Raw genomic sequence first — 25,172 nt, forward strand, 5'->3', positions numbered from 1 at the left:
TTTGCTTAACGAACAGAAGCCCAGGCTGTCAGACCTAGGTCAAATACTCCTGCAGTTTGGGTGTATTTATTTCATACGTGGTCTGTAACCCAACCTGATTCCTGGATTAAACCACTGTAAAGTCCTGGCCCCCAGGAACCCATCCCATGTTTGCCAGCAAGCACAGCACATGCCGGGGCAGGACCTTGAGGGGCCACCTCAGTATTCATTGGAGCCTTGTGTCATCAGTAAAGCCTGTAATTGTGGGTCCTGTCATTTCCAATGTGAGCTTCGCAGTTTATGGCTGCAGACTGTGGCCGCAGATCCATCACTTCGTTGCCCCATTAACGTGAGCCATGCCTGAAGGCTCCTGGGATAAACTGCTCAGGCTGCAGCACACAGCTGCTTGGTGGGATACCACTCTCCTAGAGCCCAGGCAGTGGTGACAGTCCTCCACAACCACCGTGCACAAGGTCCTTCCCAGGGTGGGAATTCCTGAAATTTTTGTGCTTTAAAGTTTTTAGGAGAGTTTGCCTTTTAATCCAAGATGTTCAGGAGTCAGTCAGTCCTCCAGAGCAAAGGGAGGGAAGTTTTGAGTTGGCACAATGGCGATAAAAAATATCAACACATGCAAAAAAAAATTTTCTGGTTTCCCAGATATTTTTCGCCTGATCCCGTTAATTCCAGTAACAGCCAGCGTTCTCCAGAGTATTTCAGGAGCTGAAAATTTTGCATTTGAAACTTGCATGTGAAAAATTGCAGATCTGCATTAAAATTAGAAAGGAAAGAGGAATTAGCAGTGGGTTTTCCCAAGACCAGCCTGAGGCTGGTAGTGCCAGGTAACTGTGCTGGTTATGTGCAAGCAGGAGTCAGGTGGAGACATGTGAAATAAAACAAGTTAAAATGAGGGGAACAAAAGTATTTGCATTCAGAAACAAAGTATGCCTCCTCATTTAAGATAAACCTTGTTTTTACACTAAACTTGGGATACCCATATGTTTGCTTTTGGGAGACCATTTAAGTCTGAATCGTGCAGAAAAAATGGTCAAGCTGACAAAAAGTTGAGGAGCTGCTACATTTTATCAATTTAAGTTTAAAAACCCAGGTTATTTTTACTTTGGTATCTTCTTGTTTTGTGGGTATTTCACAGCATTTAATCCACCATTTCTAATGGGGGTAAAGCTGTAGCTGATTTTCAGATGCAATTGCTCAGTACAGAAGAACTTTTATGGGAGAGAGAGAGGGATTGGTGTTTTTTAGTCCTCACCAGTGAGAACATGATGGGATGTGGCAGACCTGCTGTGGCCTATCTGTAAGCACTGCTGAAAAGTTCTGATCATGACACTGGTTCCAAACCAGCGCACAGCATAAGCACCCTCTGTGGGACAGAAAAAAACCCATTTAAAATATATGTTTATCTGAATTGTATTGGAAATTTTTAGCTGATTTTTTTCTTAGGAAGGTCTAGGTCATGTATAGGATGGATAAAGCAGTTTTATGTGTGCTAAATATTTGCATCTCACCTATCCTATAATCCTGGAAAGCCCTTTGGACCTGTCAACTTTACTGTGTAGACCAAGTTTAGCTGGGGAAAGACTGTTTTTTGGTCTTGTTCTTTGTAGGTCTGTGAGAACACCCAGCCCTTTACATGGTTGCAGCCTTTGTGCCTGTGACTGCTGTATTGGCTGCACTGCTGGAGTTAGAAACCCTGGAATTCCTCGCTGCTTGCCGTTTGCTTTTGAACTCTGCCAAACCATCAGCCTTCCTCATGGAGCTGATTTTGCCTGTGTTGTGAGTGGTGACCAGAATCTGGTTTTGTTTTATGTCCTGTAGGGTTCCTGAGCTGGAAGATGCCCGTCTAAGATGGAAACTTCTGCTTCAACAGCTGCTGGGAAAAAAGAAGGGAAAGGTGCTGTTCTGGAGGGCAATGGCTTTACAGAGACGGGGAAGAAACCCGCTCCTTTAGCAGCAGCAGGAGCAGCAGTGGCACAAGGAGGTACTTTATGTTTTCCACAACTTGAAAGCAGCAGGGGTGTTTTTCATTAGACTGTAAGAATTTAATAAGTATGGTGGCATCTGTCTTCCTGTGAACATGCTGAGTTTATTGGGGTTCTTGGCTGTCAGAGGAACTGGCAGCTGTGTCACTACGTGGCATCTAAACGTCACTGGAGTGTGATGGGTCACCACCACTCCCAGAGAACTGGGCTGGGGTGAGGGGTGGCTGCTGGGGAGTTGGGGCATTCCATCAATGCTTGCCACCAGCTGACTGGTGCTGCGTAGTGTTGGCAGCAGTGTGCCCTCCACTCCTCCATGGTGGAGTTAAAGAATGGCTGGTGAGACTGGCTGGAGATGGGGAGCACCTCATTATCCTGGTCAGGAGGGGGTGTTGTGTGCCAGCTGCGATCCTGCTAATGAGCTAAACAGACTACATGGCCTTCAGTCATTGCTGCTGGGATTTCATGGTTAGGGAGGAGTTTGGGAATGTCCAGACCCAGTGCAAGAATGCTCACAAAGAAACCTCTCCACTTGTGGCATTCCTGTTCAAGTCAATGTGTTAAGCAAGATTTTGGTCTTGCTGCTGTTGGAGTCAGCTGGGAAGCTCTTGTGGACACCGACGGGCATGGAGCCACTACTGGTGGGTGTGATTCTGGTGTGCAGGTGAACGTGCAGGCGTGGTGCTCCTGCCTCCTGCTGCTCGCTGTGGCAGGCAAAATACACCCCCATCTCTGGCACACGTGTGCTGGTGCATCTCCAAAGTAGTGCCAGGGCCCATCATCGTGGCACAGCTGTGGGCAAGGCTGTGCCTGCTGGGGAACCACCACAGCTGCCCTTGCTGGGGACTGGGTGTCCTCTCTGGACAGGGTATAAGGAGGCAAACTTAGAAGAGGCTGCACCAGTTCAGATGTGACAAGAGACACCCCAGCTGTGTAAACTTCACAGGCAGCTTTTTTTTTCTTTTTAAAATATACTTTATTGCTAGCCAGAGTCTACCTCAAAATGAACCTGTCCCCTCCCCTTCCTTCACTGCAGGGTGGTTTTCCATCACCCCAGGAGAACAGAACGACTCTTCCGTGAGCTCCTCTCTTTCTTACCTAGCTCAGCTGGAGAGTTCGAGTTTTCTGTTGCCTGAATTTTGAAGATAGTTTCCAACCAAGATGGCTTAGATCTGCTTTATCTCTCCTTCTTTTTCATAAACTTTGCTACTCAGGTTTCTTTTTCACACTGACCTGTGAAGATTCAGATGTACAGAATAAGGTAGGAGTGGCTAGATTATAACCTATCAGATTAGTTCATGTGTTTGATAAACTTTTTCTTAAAAGCAACCATAAAGTCTTCTAAAAAATTGTTTGGGGGGAAACAGTTTTGTGCTCCTGGATGGCTCTGAGCCACTTTCCTTGTGAACACTGCACAAAGTGCAGAAAGGAAGACTTGCCAGGAAGCAGAAATAAGGGAGACAGCAATGTGCAGAAGTTTGGCATCCCCAGCACATCCCTGAAGAAACAAAGGCTATAGGAACTACTGAGGCAGCTCACTTGAGGTATCATCTCAGTGACTGGCAGACCTGAAGGGTTGATTGGCCCCAACAAGCATGTGCTAAAATTCACAGCCTGTAGATAGCTGTTATGAATAAACACTTTCTCCCCACTTGGCACTTGGCACTTGCCTTGGGAGTGCCTCCACTGAGGAAGCAGTCACAAACTTTCCAGAGATCCAAATGAGGATGCCCTGAGGTGGAGTGTCCATCAGCCCAGTTGGCATCCCTGGAGACCTAATTGGTTTTTAAGCGTCCGGTGTAATATGTTCTGTTAGCAGTGTGCTCTCACCTTTGGAGAAAAATGATTTATGGGCTCAATATTTCTCCTTTTATTAGGAAGAAGTGGAGAAGTAAGTTGAGGATTGTTTGAAGATGTCAGGAGAATTGTGATGAAAGCGTTGTGTAATGAGATGTAAAGAGTGAAATCTATGTCATGCTGTGAAGAAAAGTGCTCATAAATGACCCAAAATGGGCAGCAGTGGAGCAGCGTGTGGTCGAACGCTGGCCCCGGGACTCTGCAGGTGATGCATGTGCTCTTGTGGTTCGAAGGGCTTCCCTTTGAACTCTGGCTAGACATAATACAGGCTCCTGAAAGGGAGCAGCATGCTTGTGCGTGTGCTTGGAAGTAGGAGAATTAATACAAAGTTGTCTTCTAACATGAGTTAACTGCAAGGTGTGATCTAGCAGGTGATACCAAAAGGCTGGGTAGAGATGAGACTCTACTTACATGATATTCATGCTAATATAACGTTTGATTCCCTAAACTAGAGTAATTACTCACAACAGGCCAGAACTATGAGTATTTGTGCTCATATTTTTCCAGAAGAAAGCAAACGAGGCTTGGAGATTAATTAGGAAGTTCAGCTTGAGATGGGGATCAGCTTTAAAGGGTGGGCCTCTGAGCTTCCCACCCTGCTTTGAGGCCATACGAGCAAGTCTTTATTCTCATCCAAGACAAACTCTTGATTTCATTTATTGCAGAGGTTTTACTCTTTGTACTAGCACATGAGAAAGTGGCAGTGAGGCTCAGCCAGTGCTGCAAATCACCAAGCTGCTCTCCAGAGCCAAACAACTGTAATTTGCAACACATTTCTTCTTTATTCTACTGAGTCACGCTGAAGGAGTGCCCTCATAGCATGTTTTACATGTTTCTCAGATCATAAAGTTTTCTTTTTCACTTGTAGGAATTAAAAGATTGATGTGGTTTTGTTTATAATTAATGTAATTGAAGGAATAAGCTGAATATTAGTTAAATAATTGAAGAAAAACTATTTAAATATATTATTATTTAGACTGTATTATTATAAGATGCTATGTTCAGTCTGCATTTCTAGTTCCCTTGCTTTGGATATTTGTCCCACATGTTTCCAGCCTCTAACAAATAAGGTTATGGCTGTGGGAAAAGAGATCGATACTGTTGATGCTGCCAGTAGCGAAGAGTCCTTTTGTATTAAAAATTTGCATCCTATATTTTTAGTCTTCTGAAGCTGCCATTTTAAACATCATCTGAGACAGTTTTTTATAGTAACTCATTGATCAGATGTTCAGAAATTGGCCTCACAGATACGATATCAGGAAGTCTCTCCTAATTTTCTATTTTTCCATAAGTCATGTTGGCCAGCGCCTCTTGTCTCTTGCAGTAGGGGCACACGTGTATGTGTGACTGAGATGGGAACTGTTTATAATGGCAGTGTGTAGGAGCTATAGACGAGTCAGATCTGCAGAAGAGGCTCTCCTTTTGTTGGCTCCACTTCTGGAAGGGCAACTTGTAACAATTTGAATTCAGAAAATCCTTTTGTTGAATGCAAAAGTCCATATTGCTGTGTAGGGTAGGAGGGTTTGGTGCACAGCACCGCATGAGTGAGGCTGTGTTGTGTCCTCCAGGCTGGCACTGGGACGTCCTCTGTACCTACAGGCATGAGGAAGCCTGGGCACATGGCTGTAGGGGAAATTTAAATGAGCCACTCTTTCGAAGGCAGAGATATTTAGGAAGATGAGTTTCTCATCTTGTAATAAAAATTAAATACAAGTTTTCCTAAATGCTAACTGTCTGACTTTAACAAGGCCCAGAATGCACCTTTCCCTCTCCACGCCACCCTCCACATGACACAAACTCCAAGTTCCCAAACTGATGGTGTTTATGTTTGAAACATTTTTCTGATGTCTGGCTCTGTCAAGACTAATTTTAGCATTTCTAAAGCTGGGTAAAAATACAGCCTCATTACTTTGATGTCAGAGCATAGTTTACTATTAGTATATTCTGGGGTTTATCATTTTAGTCATGTTTAACACAGCTACAGCAGGCATGCACTATTAAATCTGGCTTATTTTACATTCCTGTCCGAAATTATTTATTTGGAACAATTTCCTCTCTATCAAAAGACACGGCTAATGCTGAGTTTTAATGTGTTATTTACACACAAAATAACCTATTTACAACTCAGTATCTGCCGCAGGGAGAATGAATGGGGCAGTGCTCCCTTCATCCTGTTGTATCTGAGTTTAACAATCTGGATTGCTAATAGAACCATTTATCACAGGGTGGTAATTTATTTTATGTTAGCTGCACAGGTCTCCCTGCCTCTGATCTATGGAAATACTTTGTATATAATGAAGTTCAACAAGTCATTTGGTGTAAACATGGGGAAGCCAAGCTGCAGAACTAGTAAGACTCTGGCTGTGGTTTTTTTTTTTTTCCAGGAGGTAACGACTCTCCTCTGATATTAAGGCTTCAGTTGATGAAATACAGCTCTTTGCCCTGTGTGTGCTGTAAAGGCAGAGTATGGGGCTTTTCTGCAGTGGATCAGAGATTGGGATGGAGTTTGGTCACTTGATTTATGGCCTGGCAGGAATGCTTAGTTCTGCAGAAGTAGCACACTCAGCCCTTTCATAGGCAGAGGAGAAGGGCAGGGAGCACCTCCCATCGCTCTCCAGAGGTCTTCCGTAAGCAAGCCCCAAGTGGCACTGGCAGGGAGTCCTTATGCAGTTCAGCTTGTCTTAGTGCTAGATTATGGGAAGACCATGTAAATGAGGAGGAGGAAATGCCAGCATCCTAGCAGACCTCAGCGCCCTGAAAAAATATATAGTTTGTGTGGCCCGAGACTCAGACAAATTAGAATGAGAGCAGCCCCAATGAAGTCATCTCCTCTGTCCACCCTGGAGAGGCAGGGATCTTCTTAAATAATGTTTTTCGTTCAGTTCACATTTTCCAGGAAAAGGAACGTCAGCAGTACAAGCACATGCTTAGCTTCCCTGCCCAGCACTGCTTTGCTGTGTACAGCTTACAGTGCTGAGGGATGTGTTTAACAGAAAAGCTGGGATTGGCTCCCAGGGAGAAGGGGGCAAGTGGTTAAAACTGAATGATGGGAAAATCCCCTAATTCAGACTGAGAAATCCTCCTGACAGCCACTGTTGCTTCTCGTGCATCTACTGCAGAGTTCAGTGGCCCCCACCTTGGGTAGGGCTTCAGTGCAGTGCTGCCACAAGAGCAACAGAAATCAAGAACTATATTTCATCTCTGACTGTTTCTGTCAGCCTTTCAAAAAACTAATTCTGTTGGGTCTTAAAGTGTATTTCTTTGCTACTGTAGCCCTTCTGAGTGGACAGATTGCCTACAGTCTCTTTTGTGTAGCCACTCACGTCCCTTTGGGCAGACTGGTGCAGTGCTGAGACTGTTCCTCCGTCACAGGATATCAAAGACAGTGGCAAGTTTGCCAGCTTTGAATCATGTTCGTCACCTGACAGCTGCTCTTTGGGATAGTTTAGAAGGATTCATGTAGAGGTGGATGAAGTTAAAGCCATGCTGCACCACTGTTATGTTCCATGAGCAGTATCTGGTGTGTGGGCCTGGCAGAGAGCTCTCTGGGAGCAGCAGGTTTAGTTCTTCAGTTACGTGGCAGAATTTTGATAATTAAGGTTGCCACAAACTGTGCTACAAAAGCACATAATCTCTTCTGCCTGCCCTTTCTCCTTTATCCATGGCTTGCAATGCTGTCTCCCTAGTCTCTTCTTTAAAGGAGTCAGCAATACATCCTTGCTAGGCAATCCTTTGCTTTGCTTAAATGAGTGATTGCAGTCTGACTTCCTGGGTTTTTTTTCCTCATGGGGGAAACTCCTTGTCCAAGCCTCTCTACTGACTTTGTGTGGTAGCCAACCCTGTGGGCAAAGGTGCAACCCCAGAGTAGATAACCATTAATGTTTACAGACTTTCTGGTTCAAATTGTGTAGCCCTTAGATGATGCAACAGCTTAATGGTTGGACTTGATGATCTTAAGGGTCTTTTCCAGCCTAAATGATTCTATGATTCATAACATCAGCGTTCCCTGATTGTACACAGCTCCCCCACACTGTCATAGCAAAAGTTCCTATAATTTCAGCCCATTACAGATGCAAAGGCACTTTTGAAGACAGAGTAATTTTATCTCATCCCTAACCACACTGCAGGCTTGAATGCCAAGTTGAAGAGCTTTTATGAATTTAAAATAGAAAAAGTTATTCTTCACAGGCTGGGTCTGGCACTGGTGAACCCAACGATTAAGTACCACCTGGAAGACCTTTGTATGTTGTGAGTGTATTATATTTTCATTAATAATAGTTGTAATAATAATTGCGTCCACGTTTCTATTATTTTGTAAGCTCCAAAATTTTATTCTGGCAAATACTGATAAGTCTTCTTTTCTGTGGACCCAGCTTAGACTTCATTAAAGTGCCCCTCATAGAGTACCTAAATATAACCTTTTTAACTGGTGCTAAATTTACCTATTGTGGATTGGTCATTTACTGTCAAGTAAGAAAATCCAATGGTGATAATGGATTTTCTCCTGGATTGTCTCCTCTGCCAGCACATCCCCATAGTTTGAAATTTTAGTATCTCTGACAGCTTTTTGCCTGAACATCTGTGAATTTGCACAGGTTTGATAAATCAATTCTCCCAACACCATTCATTAACCATGGCATTTCAGCCTGCCATAATCATGGGAGGACCAGGGATGGGAGTTATTTTGTCTAAAGTTGGCTGCCCAAGTGTTAGGTGTCTAGTTTGGGATGCTTTTGCATTAGGGTGGAGTGAATCACATTGTGCAGGTGCCTGCTTTATTCCCTTGAGGGCTTCATGCCTGATTTAATGTTAGGTGGAAAAATCCCGGACTTCCCAACTTTGCCAAAATTGCAGAGTGGGGTTAAAGTGAGGAACTAAGGTGGGACTACATTAATCTTTTAATGCCTTTCATTCATGTTTGTCAGTCCATAGCCTTATGAGCAGTCTGGGAGCCCTGAACTGAAATCTCACGCCATGGCTGCTCAAGTCAGAGGCAAACTCAACACCCAGATGTCAACACAGCCAGGGGAGCTGCTTCCCAGAGCTGCTCCCGCTTTACACCAGCATTGGCAAAACTAGTGTTTTAACAGCCCATTCAGAGATGGGAAATTTAAAATCCCCACTAAAGAGACAAGGGAAAAAACCACAGCAAATTCTCAAGGCTACAAAAAGCTCCTAAAAATAACCCAAGTGGAGGAAGTCTATTAATGCAAAAGTAAATAATTATGTTAAGGGAAGCAACTAGAGAGGCCAGTTGTGTAAGTCACTTTAAGGGGAACAAGCCTTAGATAAAATCCATCCTTTTATCACACAGATTGTCTACCTTTGGATGCTAAATAATTGATGGGGTTTGGCAGAGCATTCTATGGCTGCCTGCACAGAGCAGTGGGACTGCTCCCAAGGTCAGACGAGTGGCAAAGAAAAATGTTCCTAGAAATGCTGTGCATCCAATACCAGCAGCAAGAAAGAGGGCTTGTATTCCCGGCACCTCCTAAAGAATTTGTGCATGGCCTTGAGAAGACATCCATAGACCTTGCAGTGAAAAGAGGACTTGGCATTGTTCCTCAGCTTGTTAAACTGCCCCCCATGAAATCAGGTGGTCTGTTTTCATGGTTTCGTGTGGTGATGAGTGAGGTGCAGAGGCCTGAGAGGACACAGCCAGTTCCACTGCACTATTTTTATTATTTTTTATAATTAGAGAAGATGAATTGTGCTGTCTGGTGGCTTCTGGGAGCCCAGGGCTTGTGGGGGGATTTCTTGCTTTGTGCAGCCCTCACACTGCCTCAACACTTCAGCCTCTGTCTGCGTATGAACATCCTGGCAAGGCAGGCTCCCATTCTGCAGACAGGAAGCACAGAGGATTTTTTCCAGTGCTAAAGTGGCTGAAATGGATTGAGCTGTTTCAGAGGGATGTCAAGAAGTGATTATCTCTGGAACTTCAGAAGTTCATATGTGGTGTACATGGGACATCAATGATAGTAGAGAGGTCTTAGCCCAGATTCCTTGGTTCACCATATCCACTAGAAAGCCCTTCCTCTCTCAATGATATGCCATGTAATCATGGTCAGATGACTCAAATTCTCATGCCCATCTGCCAAACGGAGGCGTTGTTTCTTTCCCTTCAGGAGAGCTGAACACAAGTTGTCTATGCATCATCCAGAGCCTCTGAGAACATCACGATGCAGCAGTCAGCCTCGTTCGTCTTAGTTGCATAAGGGTATGAAAATGCTCAGTAGCACAAATAGGATATTACTGAATTTAAACTAATTCAGCAGTGCCTTTGTCCAGTACCTAGCACAGTGGGCTCATAATTTGGGGCTACAGTTTTTTCCAAAACCATGTGAGACAAAAATTGCAGAAACTTTAAATTCTGAAATCAATATCCCATGAATTCTGTGTGGGGACTATGCTTGACAGGATGAGTTCTCTGTTCTTACTGGTAATGACAGAGAATAAAACCTCAGCCAAGACTTTAAATTTAGCTCTTGAAGGAATGAAGGGGATATAGTATTTTCATGCAAACTTCTTCAGGATTATGTTAAACTCGTGACTTTACATGTGTTGGAAAATGACCTGCGCTGGGTGTTCTGTGACTTCCATAGTGGTGTTGGGTTGAAATCAGGCAAACCTTCCTGGAAAGAACTGAGCAAAACTTGGGCATGTAGGCTGAGTCCAAAATGAAAATAAATAAAAAATTTGAATGTGATCCCACATGAACACAAACAAAAAAGTTTTCACACAAACTTAACTGAAATCAATTCTGCCTTTTCTGTAGTTTGTTAGAGAGCTCAGTGGGTGTTTTCTCCTCTCTTTTTTAATACCCCTTTTCTTCTCCTGGAATCCCAGATCTTTTTAAGGCCATCCCATTGAAAATTTTTCCAATTGTAAGTAAATCATAAATAAGAACAGGAACATTGAAAGCAAAATATTTATATTTACTGACACCAGTATCTGATTTTTAAAATACAGCGACATTTGGAGGGATTGAATGGTGCCATTTTAGCCAGAAAGCTGTTCTATTCTGTTCTGTTCTCTTACAGTGATCAGCTCCTGACTGACAGATTTTCAGAAAAAATCACAGCTTGCAACAGATGCATCCTTAAGTAAACAGTTAAAGTAGATGTTTTGATGGCTTCAGTTGTATTGATATAAAAGATCAGTGTCTGACATTCCTGAAAAACATCCAATAGAGGAGGTATCTTCTTCTAAGCCCCTGGCCCTTTGTGTGCTGCTTCAACAATAGTTTAATCGTTCAAAGAAAGCAGAGATTTTATGCACTGAATGAGATGCTCAGAGCCAAGAGAGAGTGATAAGGAGTCAGCACCACTGATCCTGGAGCCGGAGTGCTGTGTAATATTTAGATTTTTCCCAAATGAAGTTTTTGTTCTGTTTGTGAGGTGATAAAATGATCTTTCTCACTCAGTTTTTCTACCTGAGGCTCACCCTGGTTTGTGGCTGCTCTTTGTGGGATGGACCAGCAGCAATGGGGGGAAATTAAGCAGAATCCTCTCCTACATCCTGGCTGGTGTGAATATCCATGTCCTGTGTTAATGTGTGCAAGTGCCTTCTTGCAAGTGAGGCTTGAGGTTAAGCTAAATCTCTTTATGCCGGTTTGCAGGTACAGCTGGTGATGTTCTTTCAGAGGAATTTACAGCTACACTATAAAGTAAAACCAGAGAAACACAAAGGTGAGGACTTTAGGCATTGGTTTGCACGTCCCATTTTAATGAGAGGAATTATTATGTGTTGTGGGAAGCTGATCCGACTCCCAGAGGCTGCTTGTGTGAAGATACCCAATTTTTTGGTGGCTCCCTACAGTGAGGGCACAGAACTGAGCCTGGAGAAAATTAGTTTCAGTTCCTGATGAAGTCCCAAACTTCCTTCATGATTTTGGGAAAGCTGCTTGACTTCCCTTTGCTCCCTCATTTATATAATGAACTCGGGTTGTTCTTTGGGCCTCCAGGCCCATCCATCAGCATCTGGTTAGCATGTTTATGGTGTCGGTCACACGGAAACACTTAACGGGTCAGACTGTGGGGAGGTTGCCATTTCCCACTCTCCACCACCTGCAAGATGGTGTTGCTGCCCCTGGGTGCTGCCTTACCTTGTTCATATGTCTTAGGTGTCACCCTGCTGCTGTCCAAAGGGGACCATAAAACAGTTTTGCAGGGTTGGGGAAGATAAGGTTAAGTTCTTAGAGTGAAGGTGCTTTCAATATCTGTAGTGGAGAGACTGTTTGGGGGTACAGAGGTTGAGTGTATTCCAAAGGGCCATGCTTTCTCTGAAGTGAGAAAGTTTTTCAGGTGATCTTACATGGAACTCAGCTGGAAAACATCATGTTGTTAATAGCTATGTAAATATTCTGTATCAAAACAAGAGAAAATTATTTTTCTTAGCTTAAAACGTTTTCCTACATGCATAGTCTATGGGTGAGCTCCAAGTACCTGGGTGGAGTTTTGGACACACCTGGATGAATTTACAGAAGTCATGGAGAGCTTCAGGGTTTCATCCTGACCCAAGCAATAGACACCCAATAGACATGTATATTCACCCAGTCTAGCAATAGACAGTGACCTTAGCACAGTCCTTTGTAATTAGACTCTTGGGTGCAAGGTGATGGAAGGATAAAATCACTCTCATGGGATGACAGCTTCAGAGAGAAACTTAGTTTCAGCTGTCTTTCCCCTTAGTCTGCTGTGCACATGCATGCTCTGATACTGTGATCAGCTGCAGAGGAGCTGGCAGTACTCGTTTGGTGCAGTTTTTTCCCTTTGAAAACTCCAGAGGAACTTTCCTGTGCTGTTACAAAGACGTCCTTAAAACATCTTTTACTGCAGGGTCCTGTGTTTCAACTGCTGGAGCAGCAACTCTTAAAATAGATATGAGATGACTGAATGTGTGAAAAACATTTGCATCTCCTTTTCTGAGCTCTGTGCATTCTACATCACTTCTGCAAGCAAGTTAAAAGGGTTGAGAGTTTTGCAAATTTTTGGACTGCTTTTAATTCCACTCAGAACAATGTCTTTGCAGATGAAATAAGATCCAAGGCTATCTTTTGGTCACATGGTGTCACTGACACTTGAAACAGGCTGGATTTATATGTAGTTACTAAAAAATATATAGCAAAATTAAAGTTTCAGACACTGAGTTGACACACACTGCCCATTGTAAAGATAAGTAACGGCTGTTATAAGAACACTTAAATGGTTACCTTTGGGACATAAAAGAGATCTTTGAAGACAGTAAGTCTTAATACAGAAATATTTACTCATAAAAAATACATTTGGAATGGGGGAGGGGAACACATTTCCTATTAATGTGGGGTTTACCTTTTATCGCAGGTTGTAGCAGGTCTTTAACCTCTGTAGCACTTGAGTGAGGATAGAAATGAGCTTCTCTAAGTATCAGCCCAAAGGGCCTTTCCTCAGTGCCTGTATCGGCAATCGGGTTTTAGTTTATTCTTTCTTTCTGTGGCCATAATGAAAAACTATTCTTTTCCAACCTCAAAACCTTCCTATAGTTAAGTCCTGAGGGCGGAATAGAAATGTCCTCCTGAATTTGCTTCACTTAACCTTGTGTTTTGTGAGATACGGAGCTGATGGCCCAAACCAGTGGGGATTTGAAGGCAATGTCAGCTGAATAAGGCACGAGAAGAGAAGAAGAAACTGGCCCTTGAAAGCCATGGTTATAGATACCACAAAGAAGGGATGATGTCTCTCTAGACACTTCCAAAGGGTGCAGGTCTGCCCAGCATTCCCAATCTGCCTCTGGGTGCACATGAAGTGGGTGGTGGCTCATGTCACCTGTGAGTTTTCTCGTAACAGTTCTGCAGGTAATTTTGAAATTCTTTTTCCAGGCAATTATTATGTTGAGTGAGACAAAAGAAAATGCCAGGAATATTTGATCAGTGTGAACCCCATAACTAGGGAGAATGTGATTTCTACTTCAAAGTTTTGCAAAATTATTGCTTGATGGGGTAGGACACAAGGTGCCAGTGATCTCAGAGTAGTAGAGAGAAGCTGAGTGTCCTTCATGGAAACCATGGTGGATTATAGTCAAAAGGCTTTACTCAGATAAAATGGTTTACAGAGCAGCAGAAGTAGCCTGGACCAGTTGTGCGGGAGGAGGGCTGAGGGATGAGAGGCATCCAAAGGCCCTTGACCAGCTGCTATACAGAGGTGTAAGAAACAAGAATGTAACAGCAGGGTTTGAGCCAAGAGACATCTTTTTGTGGGATATTCAAGAGGAGAACTTGGTAAAGTTAGGAAATACTGCACACTCAGAGAAGTGTAAGAAGAAACTGGCTGGGTGCAGAAAAAGACAAAAGGTAGAGAAGCTGGAAAAAAGTACACATTATTGTGAAGATGAGGTTACCAAGGTGAGATGACTGGATTTCTGATGACCTTTTCTCTAAGCCCATGGCCCAGTGCAAAATTAGTTCTTCACATGCCAGTGACAGAGCAGAACGATTGGTGGGCTTTGTTATTCTTATTCCAAAACATCATGCTCGTCCAGGCAGTAATCATGTAGGTAAGTAACAGAAATTAGGTTTTGAGTCACATACTGACCTGTCTTTGTAGTTAGTACAGCATGTTCTGGTCACGCAATGAGAGAGAAGACAGATTAAATGAAAGGCAGGATTTTCATTCAGGAAATTGGTATGGTAATGACAGATATGGGGTCTTGGCGTGTTTCAGATAGGCTTCATCTAGCCTCTTCAGGTAGCAGATACAAGCACGGCGCTCACTTATATTCACCCAGTCAAGCATGAGGAGGTAACAAGTTCTCCGGGGAGGCTGGTATTTAATATCTGCCAGATGCCTGCTGGAGAATACTAATACAGATCCCAGATTTAGTGTGCCCTGGGAATGCAGATGGTTGGTAGCAACATGCCTGGCCTGACAGCCACATCTCCCTTAGCTCCATGGCAGAGCTGCCTGGATTTTTATCCCCTGCTATTTGGATTGTAAAAGTGATGGCTTGGTCAAAGAAGCCTTTTACTGACTTCCTTGGGAGGAAAGTTAGCAGGCAAGAGAGGGAATGACACAGGAGTTTCTGTTGGGGTATCACACTCATGGATGGCGGAGCAGCAACATCTTACCCTGGATGTCTCTTTGACCATTGTCTTGGGCAGGACAAGCCAAGTGCTGTGAGGCAGTGAGGGCCACAGGGAGGATTTGTGCTGGAGGAGAAGCTTCAGTCAGCTCCTGCAGTGTGTGTATTCCCCTCTGAGACCACAGCAGGGGCAGAGGGAGGGTGGCAGCCCTGTGGAGATCCCGCAGCTTGTCTTCAGGCTGCAGCAGGGAAGGAACTGCTATGAGTTTCACTTTCTTACCAAATAAAGGGAAACAAACCCCAAACCCCTGCAAGGCTACATATAAATCAGGGCAATAAAACTGCCTGTGGTCACAATCAAATTATACGGTCTAAATCTATATAAAAGAACTGGAGCAGGTTCAGTCCAGCACTAATGTCCTTCTTGCTGTAAGCAGTGAATGAGGGGTGAGGAGGAGGAGGGAGGGCGGGCACGGGGCTCCCAACACCAACACACCGGGGAAACAATTTGCTGAGGTGGTTGAACTACATGTTTTCAAAATCTGTTTGTGTCCATAAGAATTTAAGAAAAGGATGTCGTCTGCTTACTCGGTAACTTGTGTGTGGCCTGCGAGTGGTTTCAGATGCCGGGCCAAAACCAAATAATCTCTCCTTTAGGAAATTTGAAAAGTATGCATGCATCCCCAAAAAAGAACAGAGATTTTCACTGATGTCCCATGCTCCTGCCACAATGCCCTGTGTAATTGTGGCACTGTGTGCTGTTGAGATGGGGAGAGAGAGGTTGCTGAACCATCTCTGCTAGAAACAGATACCAGATATGATTTGGGCTTTCATGAGACTCTGAGTTAATAGGTTGTTTTTAACGGGAGAAAGGGATACCAGGGTACATAATATATCTTCAGAATTCAGCTGAATGCTGCAAAAATGTCCATATTAGGACATAATCTTCACTAGAAGTGAAATAACAGAACTAGTGAACTTTCACAGTATGAAGAACTTGTAGATGAAGTTGAAATTTCTGATGGTGTAGGAGAATTTTAAATTGAAGAGTTTCGCTTCTTTTCTGAGTACCCTGGTCACGCTGATGAGTTCATAAATCTCTGTGGTGTTTGACTAATATCCTGAGGATCTGCACTGTCCTACTCAAAAGTGGTAGCAGCCTTCAGTATTAATTAAGGTCTGTATTAGGGAAGAGCAGGGGGAGAAAGAGGGGTCTTTCAAGTCTGGCAGCCACTGCTTTCAGAGGAAACGAGCAGAGACTGTACATGCGCAGCTGAAAGCTGGCAAGACTCTCCACGTCTGCACAGCAGCTCCATGGGGCCACCAGAAGGTGTGAAAGACTCCTTGGCTGGAGGGAGAAACTTAAAATCTTCTGGGGAAAGAGGGTAAAAAAAAGCCAGGAAGCTAAAAGCAGTAGGAGGTTTAGGCACAATCCATTGAAGACCACTGCAGGCACCAAGAAATTTAATAACCTGTTATATTTATGTAGCGCATTTCATCCTCAAAGCATTTTGTGAACTTAATGATGTGCAAACTATGTGCACACGTATCCTTTCATCTGCCAACAACTGTAGCTGCCTTCAGTGTGAAGCCTCATGATGGCTGCTTTGCCATCACAACAGTATAGAACAGCAAGTGGAAAATGCCTAAAGTGCAGGCAGATTTAGGGAGGCAAAACATAACCTTTGGGCAAGACAAAGGGATTGAGAACACTTGTGCTGGCAACGTATGGCAACGTATGGTATATCTTCTGTGACTACAGTCAATCAGATCTTTGAGCAATCCCATCAGATAGAGCTTTCTGTCGGGAAAGCTGGAAAATTCACCTTAGCTGTCTGGAAATCTGGTCTGAGCTTTCTTTTGTGCCAACTGGCAGTCTCCCACCTCAAAAAGCAGTTGCTGGCTCTGACTCACATGAGCTGCTTTTCCACCTGAGATCCAATGGGATCAAGTGACAATGTTCTGCAGATGGCCACCTTGTGATGTTGTCCATTTCTTAAATTTTCCCACCTAATGGCATTCTCATCTCAAAGGAAGTGTGTTTATTTTGGAAAAGGGTCAGTAAGTGACCGTTAGAGATCCTGAGAGGTCTACAAGTTGATAGCATCTCAAAGCTGTCAGGAAAGGAAAAAAAAAAGCGCCACACCAGCAGTTTTGCCCGTTATCATCCCAAGGAAGTTCTGTATTGTCAGACACGATAGTTTTCAATGTCACCTGCCCTCTAAGAGTTTTGGTGTGCCGTCTAATCCCCCAGCTTAATCAGTTCTGCAGGGATGCACCATGATAACTAAAGATCATTTACCTGAATTGCTTTTTAATTTCTGGAATGGGAAGCTGCTTGTGCAGCAGGATAATTACATTATAATTTACAGCAATCCAAAATCAATAAATTTAGTCATATTGGTATAGAGAAGGAGGATGAAAATCCCCCCACCACTAAATTATTTCACACTCTGTACTTGATGTTCCAAGAACTCAACAATAAACTTTGGGGGATGGGAGAGAGGGTTGGAGAATCACTGGCCTCCTGAAGCTGGTCAGTAAATCAGCTTTGCCCAGCAATTTCTATAGTGAAATAACACATGGTGTGTTTGCAGAAGGGGGCAAATACAGTGGATAATGTCCTTTTTCTGATTTATTTTAATTATGGAATATTGAAGGAGAGAAAATGCTTTGTGCTCTCTGGCCCCTTATTCCGGTGGGGAAAAGCTGATGAGCCATCGCCAGCTGCAAGCTAAACCTGGGCATCTACCTGAGCTCTGCTCCCTGCCTGAATGTGACAGTGGAGTTGAATAATTATTGGGATGAGCCACTAAGGGAGCTGATGGGGTTTCAAGCTCTTGATGTCTTCATCAAGATGAGATTGGAAGCTTTCCTCCAAGTTAGTATTTTTTCCATATACAAGTTCTTTGGCTCATTGCAGGGAGAAATGAATGAAAGCTGGTGAAGTGCACTGTAAGGAGGGGTGGGCTGTGCGACATCGGTGTATCCTGAGCTTCCCTGTCCAGGAAGGACCACTTGAGGGATGGGTTTTTCTTTTGGAGTGTTCAAAACACAGCAGTGCTCTGGTTGCTGGACACACTAAGGGAGGAAGGATGACTTCAGTGAGAAGGTTGGTCTCAGTGGGTCTTTGTGCCTGCTGCCAGCACCTCTTTGGTGCAAGCCAAGCCCTGGCAGCACCAGTGCGAATGTAGCCCCTCCCTTGGCCACCGGCCTGGTGGTGTCCACAGCACTCTGTGTTTTCAAGGGTCCACCCAGGACTCAGGTTTGGTTCTGGTAGGTGAGAGGAATGGCAGATAGACACAGGTAGCCCAAACACACCCCTCCCTGATTTAAGAGAAATATTATTCGAGCAGATAGTTCAAAAGAGTTCAGTTGGGTACATGGCAATTGGAGCTGTGGTTTTGGTTTGGTTTTTTATTTCCTTTAAAATAAAGCTTCCTGGTTGTATTAGATCCCACCCGTGTCTTCACTGAGGTATGGCCTCAGTGAGGTATGGCTGAATTCATCTCACAGGAAGGTGTATTAGGTGTTTCTGGACTTCCCCCACTCAGACTGACTCAATTTTATTTTTCCTTTGAAACCACAGAAAAGCTGTCGATGCTGCACCCAAAAAAGGATGTTGTATGAAACGGAAATCACTTTGTCTCTTGTATTTGAGGAGGATTCTGATCTGGCATGACCTCATTATGGGTTAGGCGAGGATATTTCTGGAAATACTAATTAAATACTTTTTCCATCCCTTGTGCCCTTGCAGCAAGTGCAGACTTTATAACAAGAAAAAGAGGGGGAAAAAAAAAAAGCTGTCTGCAAGGAGTTTTTTCAAGCTCTTTCTCCACTCAAATGAAGGAAGTACAGTTACGGTCATGATAGCAATATTAGAAGCTATTAAACAAAGTTTTCCTAGTTGTGATGAACTAGAGGAAAATAATTATCTGAAAGAAGACAGTAAATGTGAGATTCTTTCTGTGCTTTTGTCTATGCCTGACTTCAGGAGTCTGAATAATTCTTGTTATTTCAGCAAGATCACTCTGGACTGTGGAAAACATCCTTCCTTCTGCAGTTTTTTTGCTTTAGTTGCTCCCCCCCATTCAGGTTCAGTGAGCACAAGCACTAGTGCACAGCCCCACAAAGGACCCTGTTGGCAGCAGCTGGTGGTGAGCTGTGGCATGGGCTGCAAATCTGTTACACTGGCACAGCCAGGGAGGAAATTCCATGGTACCATGTCCTGATGTGTTTATTAATGGATATTCTGCTATTTCTTATGGTGGTGTTCTCCTCCTGGGCTTACCCATTTTGCTCTCAGAGATCTGTTCTCAACTTGTGGCATTTCAGTGAGTTTTAGCAGCTCTGAATCCCACCCTGACCGTCTGAGCTATTTCCTATTGAGGTCAGTGGGAGTCTTCCACTTAACTTCAATGGAAGTTGGACTTGGTCACTGACAAAGTGTCTTCGAAAATCGCCTTCAGCAAATAAGCTTGTAAATGTTAGCACTAAAATAGCGACACGCAGGCCCAAATATATCTGTATTGAAAACACATGCTGTCAGATAAAAATGTGTTCCTACAAAACCTTCCGACATCATGATGAGGAGGCTGTAAAAATTTTTAAAATTTTTTAAATCATATATTTAGCACTTTGGTTTGCTAGTCTGTTGTGTGGCATATGGGGTTGAGTCTAACAAGGGAAACACCAGACTTGTTTGAACGAGTGGTCGGTGGCTTTTGTTTCCAGTTATTGTTCTAAGTCTAGAGATGTGGTTCTTCTTTTCCATATGAGTGTGAGATTTTGTCCAAATTTCAGTATTCCACTGGTATGTAACAATATCCAGTCCTGCATGTTGTTTGAAGTCTCACTACCTCCATGGAAATGAAACAGGACTGCTATGTTGTAGCCAAAGGAGGGAAATGGATGCTTTCTCACGATAACTTCAGGAATTGCTTCTTGACCTGCAGAAGAACAACCTTACCTTGGAACATCGCAAATGGAGAGAAGATACAGGGGAATTGCTGACATTTTTTCACTTTTTCTCTCTCTGTACTTCACAATGGCTAAGGTAAATGAACGCTATGGTTAGGGTGGCTTGTGGCAGCTGATGAGTGGACCATGGCTTGTCTGTCATCAGCATTCTCAAGTGCTGCACTTGAGTGATGGTTAAGGCAAATGGCACTGGGTGATGGCTTAAATGCCTGTTGTAAATTTTCGAGTCCCAGGAGTGGATTGATAACGGATAACTTGATTCAGAGCAAAGCAGGGGCAGGGGCAGCTGTGGATGTGGTAACTCCATCAGCCATCCCAAGCCCTGCTGCCTCTGCCTGTCAGAGAGCTAGGAACACCTGGCCTTCAGCAGAAGAAAATGAAAAGATTTTATCCTGGCTCATCTGAGATGACTTGTCTAACCCTCTCCATCCTCCAGATTCAAGTCAGTAATGTTTGGAAACTCCACCCAGCCACATGGGTGATGCAAATGCTGTTGTTTCCTTTGTTTCTGGCTCTCTTATAGAAGTAGGTCTTTGTAGGGGTCAAAATCAAAGCTCTTTCTCTAAAGTCTATTAAAATGAACCTGACTGTCTGGAACAGGGAAATATTTGTCTGGGTAAACCTTCTTGGGGAGCTAATGAAGCTGGAACTCAATGGATAAAACATTGAGATGTGCTGGAGTTTGCCCAGACAAACACTTGGACTTTTCCAGACCACATCTTTGCCTCCAGTGGGACATTGATACTCGTATCAAGGTGTCTTGATGGGTCCCTGTGTGTGGTGGCAAAAGCAGCCTTTTGGTGCAGCTTTGTTTGTTTGTTTGGTTGGTTTTTTTTTTGGCCAAAGCATCTGCTGTCTGTGCTCAGGACTTCAGGAGGCTGGAGCAGGGTGTGGAGGAAAGGTACTAGGACCCATCCCACTACAAAGGAGCTGAAGACATCCACAGTGCTTTGCAGATTGGGTGTGGGGTGGCTGATCCAGCCTGGGCCCATTATCTTGAGGGGAAGAGCACAAAGAAGCGCTGTGCAGAGATTTAACCATGCCACAACATTTTTGGCTTTGCAAGAGAAGGGGTCCCCTTCTTCCCCTTAGCGCGGGAGGCTTTTAAGAAGCTCCGACCTTCTTTCTCTCCAGCTCTTGAGCTGAAGTAGGGCTGTTCCTTTGAGTAAATGCACTTGTAGGATAAAGGTGCAGATGGTTCAGGTCCTGGTCACTACTGTTACAACATGCTGTGAGACTAAAGCACAGCTTGGCATAGCCACTGAGCCCAAGCCGATTATGCGAGAAAGTAACACATGAGCAAATTCAGGGTGAGGCGGAAGAACATTATGGGATTTAAAAATCTCAGCCCTGTTATTAATTTCTCTGGAAAAGGTGAACTAATGATACTACTTTTAATTCATTAGTATTTAGGCTAAAAATATGTTGGCTCTGAAAGAAAATTATAAAGTAAAGGGGAAGAGGTAATAAAATCTCCCCTCTTCTTCTCCTCCTCTTAAAAAAATGTTTTGCACAAAGACAATTCACTGATTAGAAATGAAAGTTGTAGTCCCATGGGGCCAGGTTGGAATTACTGCATACCACTTTTCTTTGAAATCAAGGCCTCCAACCTTAATGTCCAGGTGGGGAATTCCGGTGGCTTTACTCTAATCCAGGCAAATCTGAAATCCAACCCTGTTGGGAGGAAACAATGTGGGAAACAGATTCATCTTGATCTCGGCTTTGTGCCTTGGAAAATGATTAAGACCAACTGTTAAGCAGCTCCCGATAGAGTTCACAAACCTGCCGGCCTCTGTGTGACACAGATTTCTCAGTTCAGACTTCACCCCTTAAAATAACAGATGGAACTGATACGGTTAAACTACAAAGTGGGTTTCCATTATTCCCCAGTTGTTTAAATATTACTTCTGTTGCTGAAAATTATTTTTAATCCGATTTCTTTGCTGCAATTAATTTTTTTTTCCATTTTCTATTGTTACTTTAACAAAATCAAACCCAAACAATTTAATGCTACTGATGGGCTGCCACTGTCACTTCTGTGAGAGCGAGGTCCTGAGACACTAAATCCTGTGCAGCATCACGGAGGTCACACACATGGTCCTATCAAACTCATGCAGTGGGGTTCCTTCTATACCCTTTTTTCCTGTCTCGATCTCAGTCAAGATAACTGGTTTTATAGCAGCTTCTGAGGATTTCAAAGTGATTTAGAAAATCAAGTCCTTTGAGGTAAAAAAGTATTCATGTTCGGCACGTAAATAGAAGCGGGAAGCAGAAAAGCTGCTCTTTGTTAAAGCTTATTTTGGCAAATCCATGAAGAAAACCTAGGACTCACAAGTCCATTTACTGACATAGTTGTTAATAAAATGTCCTCCAGAGAACCTGCTTCTATAAGATTTCAGACCTGGTGAATGCTGGAAGAACATCCTGGCCTTGCAGAAGCCTCCTGAAAATGAACCTTAAAAAGTTTGGAGGTCTTTATGTTCCTGCAACACTGGTTAAGGGAGGGCATTAAGAAAATAGTAACCAAACATTATTGTAATCTTTGTTATTCTTTTTTTTCTTTTATTTATTGGATGTGGTTACAATCAACACCCATGGGTAGCAAAAGTTGTTGCTGGTTTGATTCTCGAGTAATTTTGCAAGTAGTTACTAGCAGATTTGTGAAGTTTGGCACCAGACTATGCTATTCAAGGGTGGGATTTCAAAAGCTTCCAGTGGAATTCGGAGCACAGATCCCTCCGTTTCTCCCCTGCAAATAGACGTTTTAATCTTTATAGTGGATTTATCATTATTGCAGTTCTGGCAAGAATGTATCAGCAAATTTTGTTTAACACCATTCCTCAGCATTCCATTACTTAAAAGGCATGGATTGCTTTGTTCTCCCTTTTTAGACAGCCCATACAGTAGGTGATTTTTAAAAGTGCGATTAAATGTTCAGTGTTGTGCACCTCTTTTACGCTATGTCAAGGATAAAGGGATTGATTCTGCTCTTCTTTTTATTTTTTATTCTGAAAATACTTTGCTAAAGCCCTGTGTGTATATATGTGCATGTGCTGGCCACCAGTCCAGCTCCATGCTGTAGGCAGAGTTCATGTCTCTTGTTAGGACCAGGAGGAGCCAAGAAACCAGAAGAACCATAGAATCATAGAATGGTTTGGTTTCAAAGGGACCTTAAAAATAATTTTGTTCCAAACCCCTGCCATGGATAGAGATAACTTCCACTAGACCAGGTTGCTCAAAGCCCCATCCAGCCCACTTCAAGAGATGGGGTAGGCACCACTTCTCTGCAAGTCCCTTTCAACCTTAAAATTGGGGCAGAAAGTTTTGTCAGTTTATCATGGGGGAATGTTTCTCCCATTAGTGGGGTTCTCAAGGTCAGGTTTGTTTTCCTCTTTATGAGCTTTTTTTTTTAATCTTTTCTCCAATGATTGCCCCATTTCACCCCTTGGAGTCTGCCCAGACACCACACATTTGAGCTGGACCTGGAGCTTTCTGGTTTGCATGGTGGCTTGAAGAGTCATTTGCTGCCCCCATTCCTAGTGTCCAGCAGGGATGAGCAGGGTAAAGCCTCCCACTGATCTGTTTGAGGATGGAGGCCGGGCTGTGCTCTGCTGCCTGCAGGTGGTCCTGATTCTCCTTGCAGGGTTCCAAGCCCCTTCTTCACCAAATAGCATTCCATACCCCATGGGTGTCAATGCTCTGCTTCCAGTGCGCTTTGCCGTGGTCCCTGCTGAGTTCAGTGATATTTAAGCATGTCCTTGAAGTTTTGAGCACAAAAGTTGGACTGAATGGGGATGTCAATGTAAAAAACACTGTAAGATTCTGGCTGGTTTTTCCCTTCACCTTTGCAATTTTGTAGAGTTGCTTGCAGTTAAGAATAGGCGTTTCCTTCTTCTTGCATGTTGGGAATGCAGTAAAAAACTGGAGCACGTAAAAGGGAGCTCTGTTAGCACCAAGCCAGAAGTCCAGCTCAGGAGAAGCTGGAAAGAGTTTGAGGAAAATTCACATCTGTAACTGAGTAGGTTTTTATATAGCAATATACATACTTAATTTATGCTTGCAGCGACAGCAGTTGTATATGCAAAAGCAGGCGTGCAGTTACATGTGCACTTCTGCTTGGGATTCCAGGACTTAAGAAAGAAGTGATTATGATCATGGATGAGTTATGCTGTAACGGCTCTTAGCGTTGTATAAGCAGCATCTGTATGCTGTATCATGCACATGTGAAACTATTTTTATTATATTAATTTGATTTCCCTGAGAGATTGCATAGTAAGCGTTTGTGTTTCATGGCTGCACAGAAACTTGTCTTTCAAAGAGTCCACCGTTTATGTACATGGCTCTTGATAAGGCAGGATGTATTGAGATGGTTGACATTTACATACTTACAGTTAGTATTTTTTGCAATGAAAAATCCAGTTTGTTTGCCCCAGAGGAGTTGCCTCGTGAGATTTTCATTGTAATCGCAAACATACGACTTGCCAATTATTCCATTCAGGTACATTTCTTAATGAATAACAAATTTGTTTGGATAAAGAGTTAGTCCTCTGTTCAATGATTATGAGAGAATGATTGGAGAAGATTGGCTGTGAAGGAGCTTTTGCAGTCACCAGTGTGAGATCTCTGTTTCTCTTTATTTATTTATTTTTATGTTTTGAACAATCATTTCCTCTTAGACTTCTCCCCATGATAAAACTCACTTTTCACAGGATGTAATTTCCTCCTTTTCCTGGTTCTTCTAAAGCTTAGGAAAGTATGGTTCAGCAGTTCAACCTGCTATACTGAGCTATGTCCTTAACCAGATGCACAAGACCTTGCCTCGGAAGCAGTGGAGTATATAAACTTCTCCCTTCCCCAAGTCCATCCTTTAACTTGATTATTTACTGTCAGGTGTTATCCATACAGATGTGCTCAGGTGTTTTAAGACTTTTTCTGAACTCTTGTTCACACTAATTTCTTATGGCAAAAGGTTCCCCTGGGGAGCCACGTGCTAAAATCTCTTACATTTGCAGGCAGTGGTGAATGGTGTGTTGCAGCTGACGATCTCAAGTGGAGACTTCAGGGTTGCATTTGAGCAGCCACCTTTGCTTCTGACTGTGTTTTTTCTTAGGCTGACAGCTTCCAGTTTTGAGACTGCATCTGTCACAACCAGGAATTTTTTAACTTCAAAAAAAACCCAGGAGGGCGGGTGCATGGATGATCAGCTCTTCATGGTTTTCATTCTTTGCAACACAATAGCAGGATAAAGAAATTACACGTGGAGAGATGGATTCTAAATAATTATGTTGATTCAGTATACAGAGATAT

At 43.3% G+C, this 25,172-nt stretch overlaps 1 protein-coding gene across 2 annotated transcripts in view; it reads left to right on the plus strand.

The window, feature by feature from the left end:
• Window positions 1–25,172, plus strand: part of GLI2 (GLI family zinc finger 2) — a 190,507-nt gene that overhangs the window by 46,816 nt on the left and 118,519 nt on the right. For both annotated transcript variants that reach the window (XM_048309894.1, XM_048309895.1), the window contains exon 2: window positions 1,813–1,975. In XM_048309894.1, coding sequence (XP_048165851.1) covers window positions 1,843–1,975 — 133 coding nt within the window. In that variant the 5' untranslated portion in view covers window positions 1,813–1,842. The remainder of the gene's footprint in view (window positions 1–1,812; window positions 1,976–25,172) is intronic.

Source organism: Corvus hawaiiensis, chromosome 7, assembly GCF_020740725.1.
Source record: "Corvus hawaiiensis isolate bCorHaw1 chromosome 7, bCorHaw1.pri.cur, whole genome shotgun sequence".
In the NCBI taxonomy this organism is placed as follows: domain Eukaryota; kingdom Metazoa; phylum Chordata; class Aves; order Passeriformes; family Corvidae; genus Corvus; species Corvus hawaiiensis.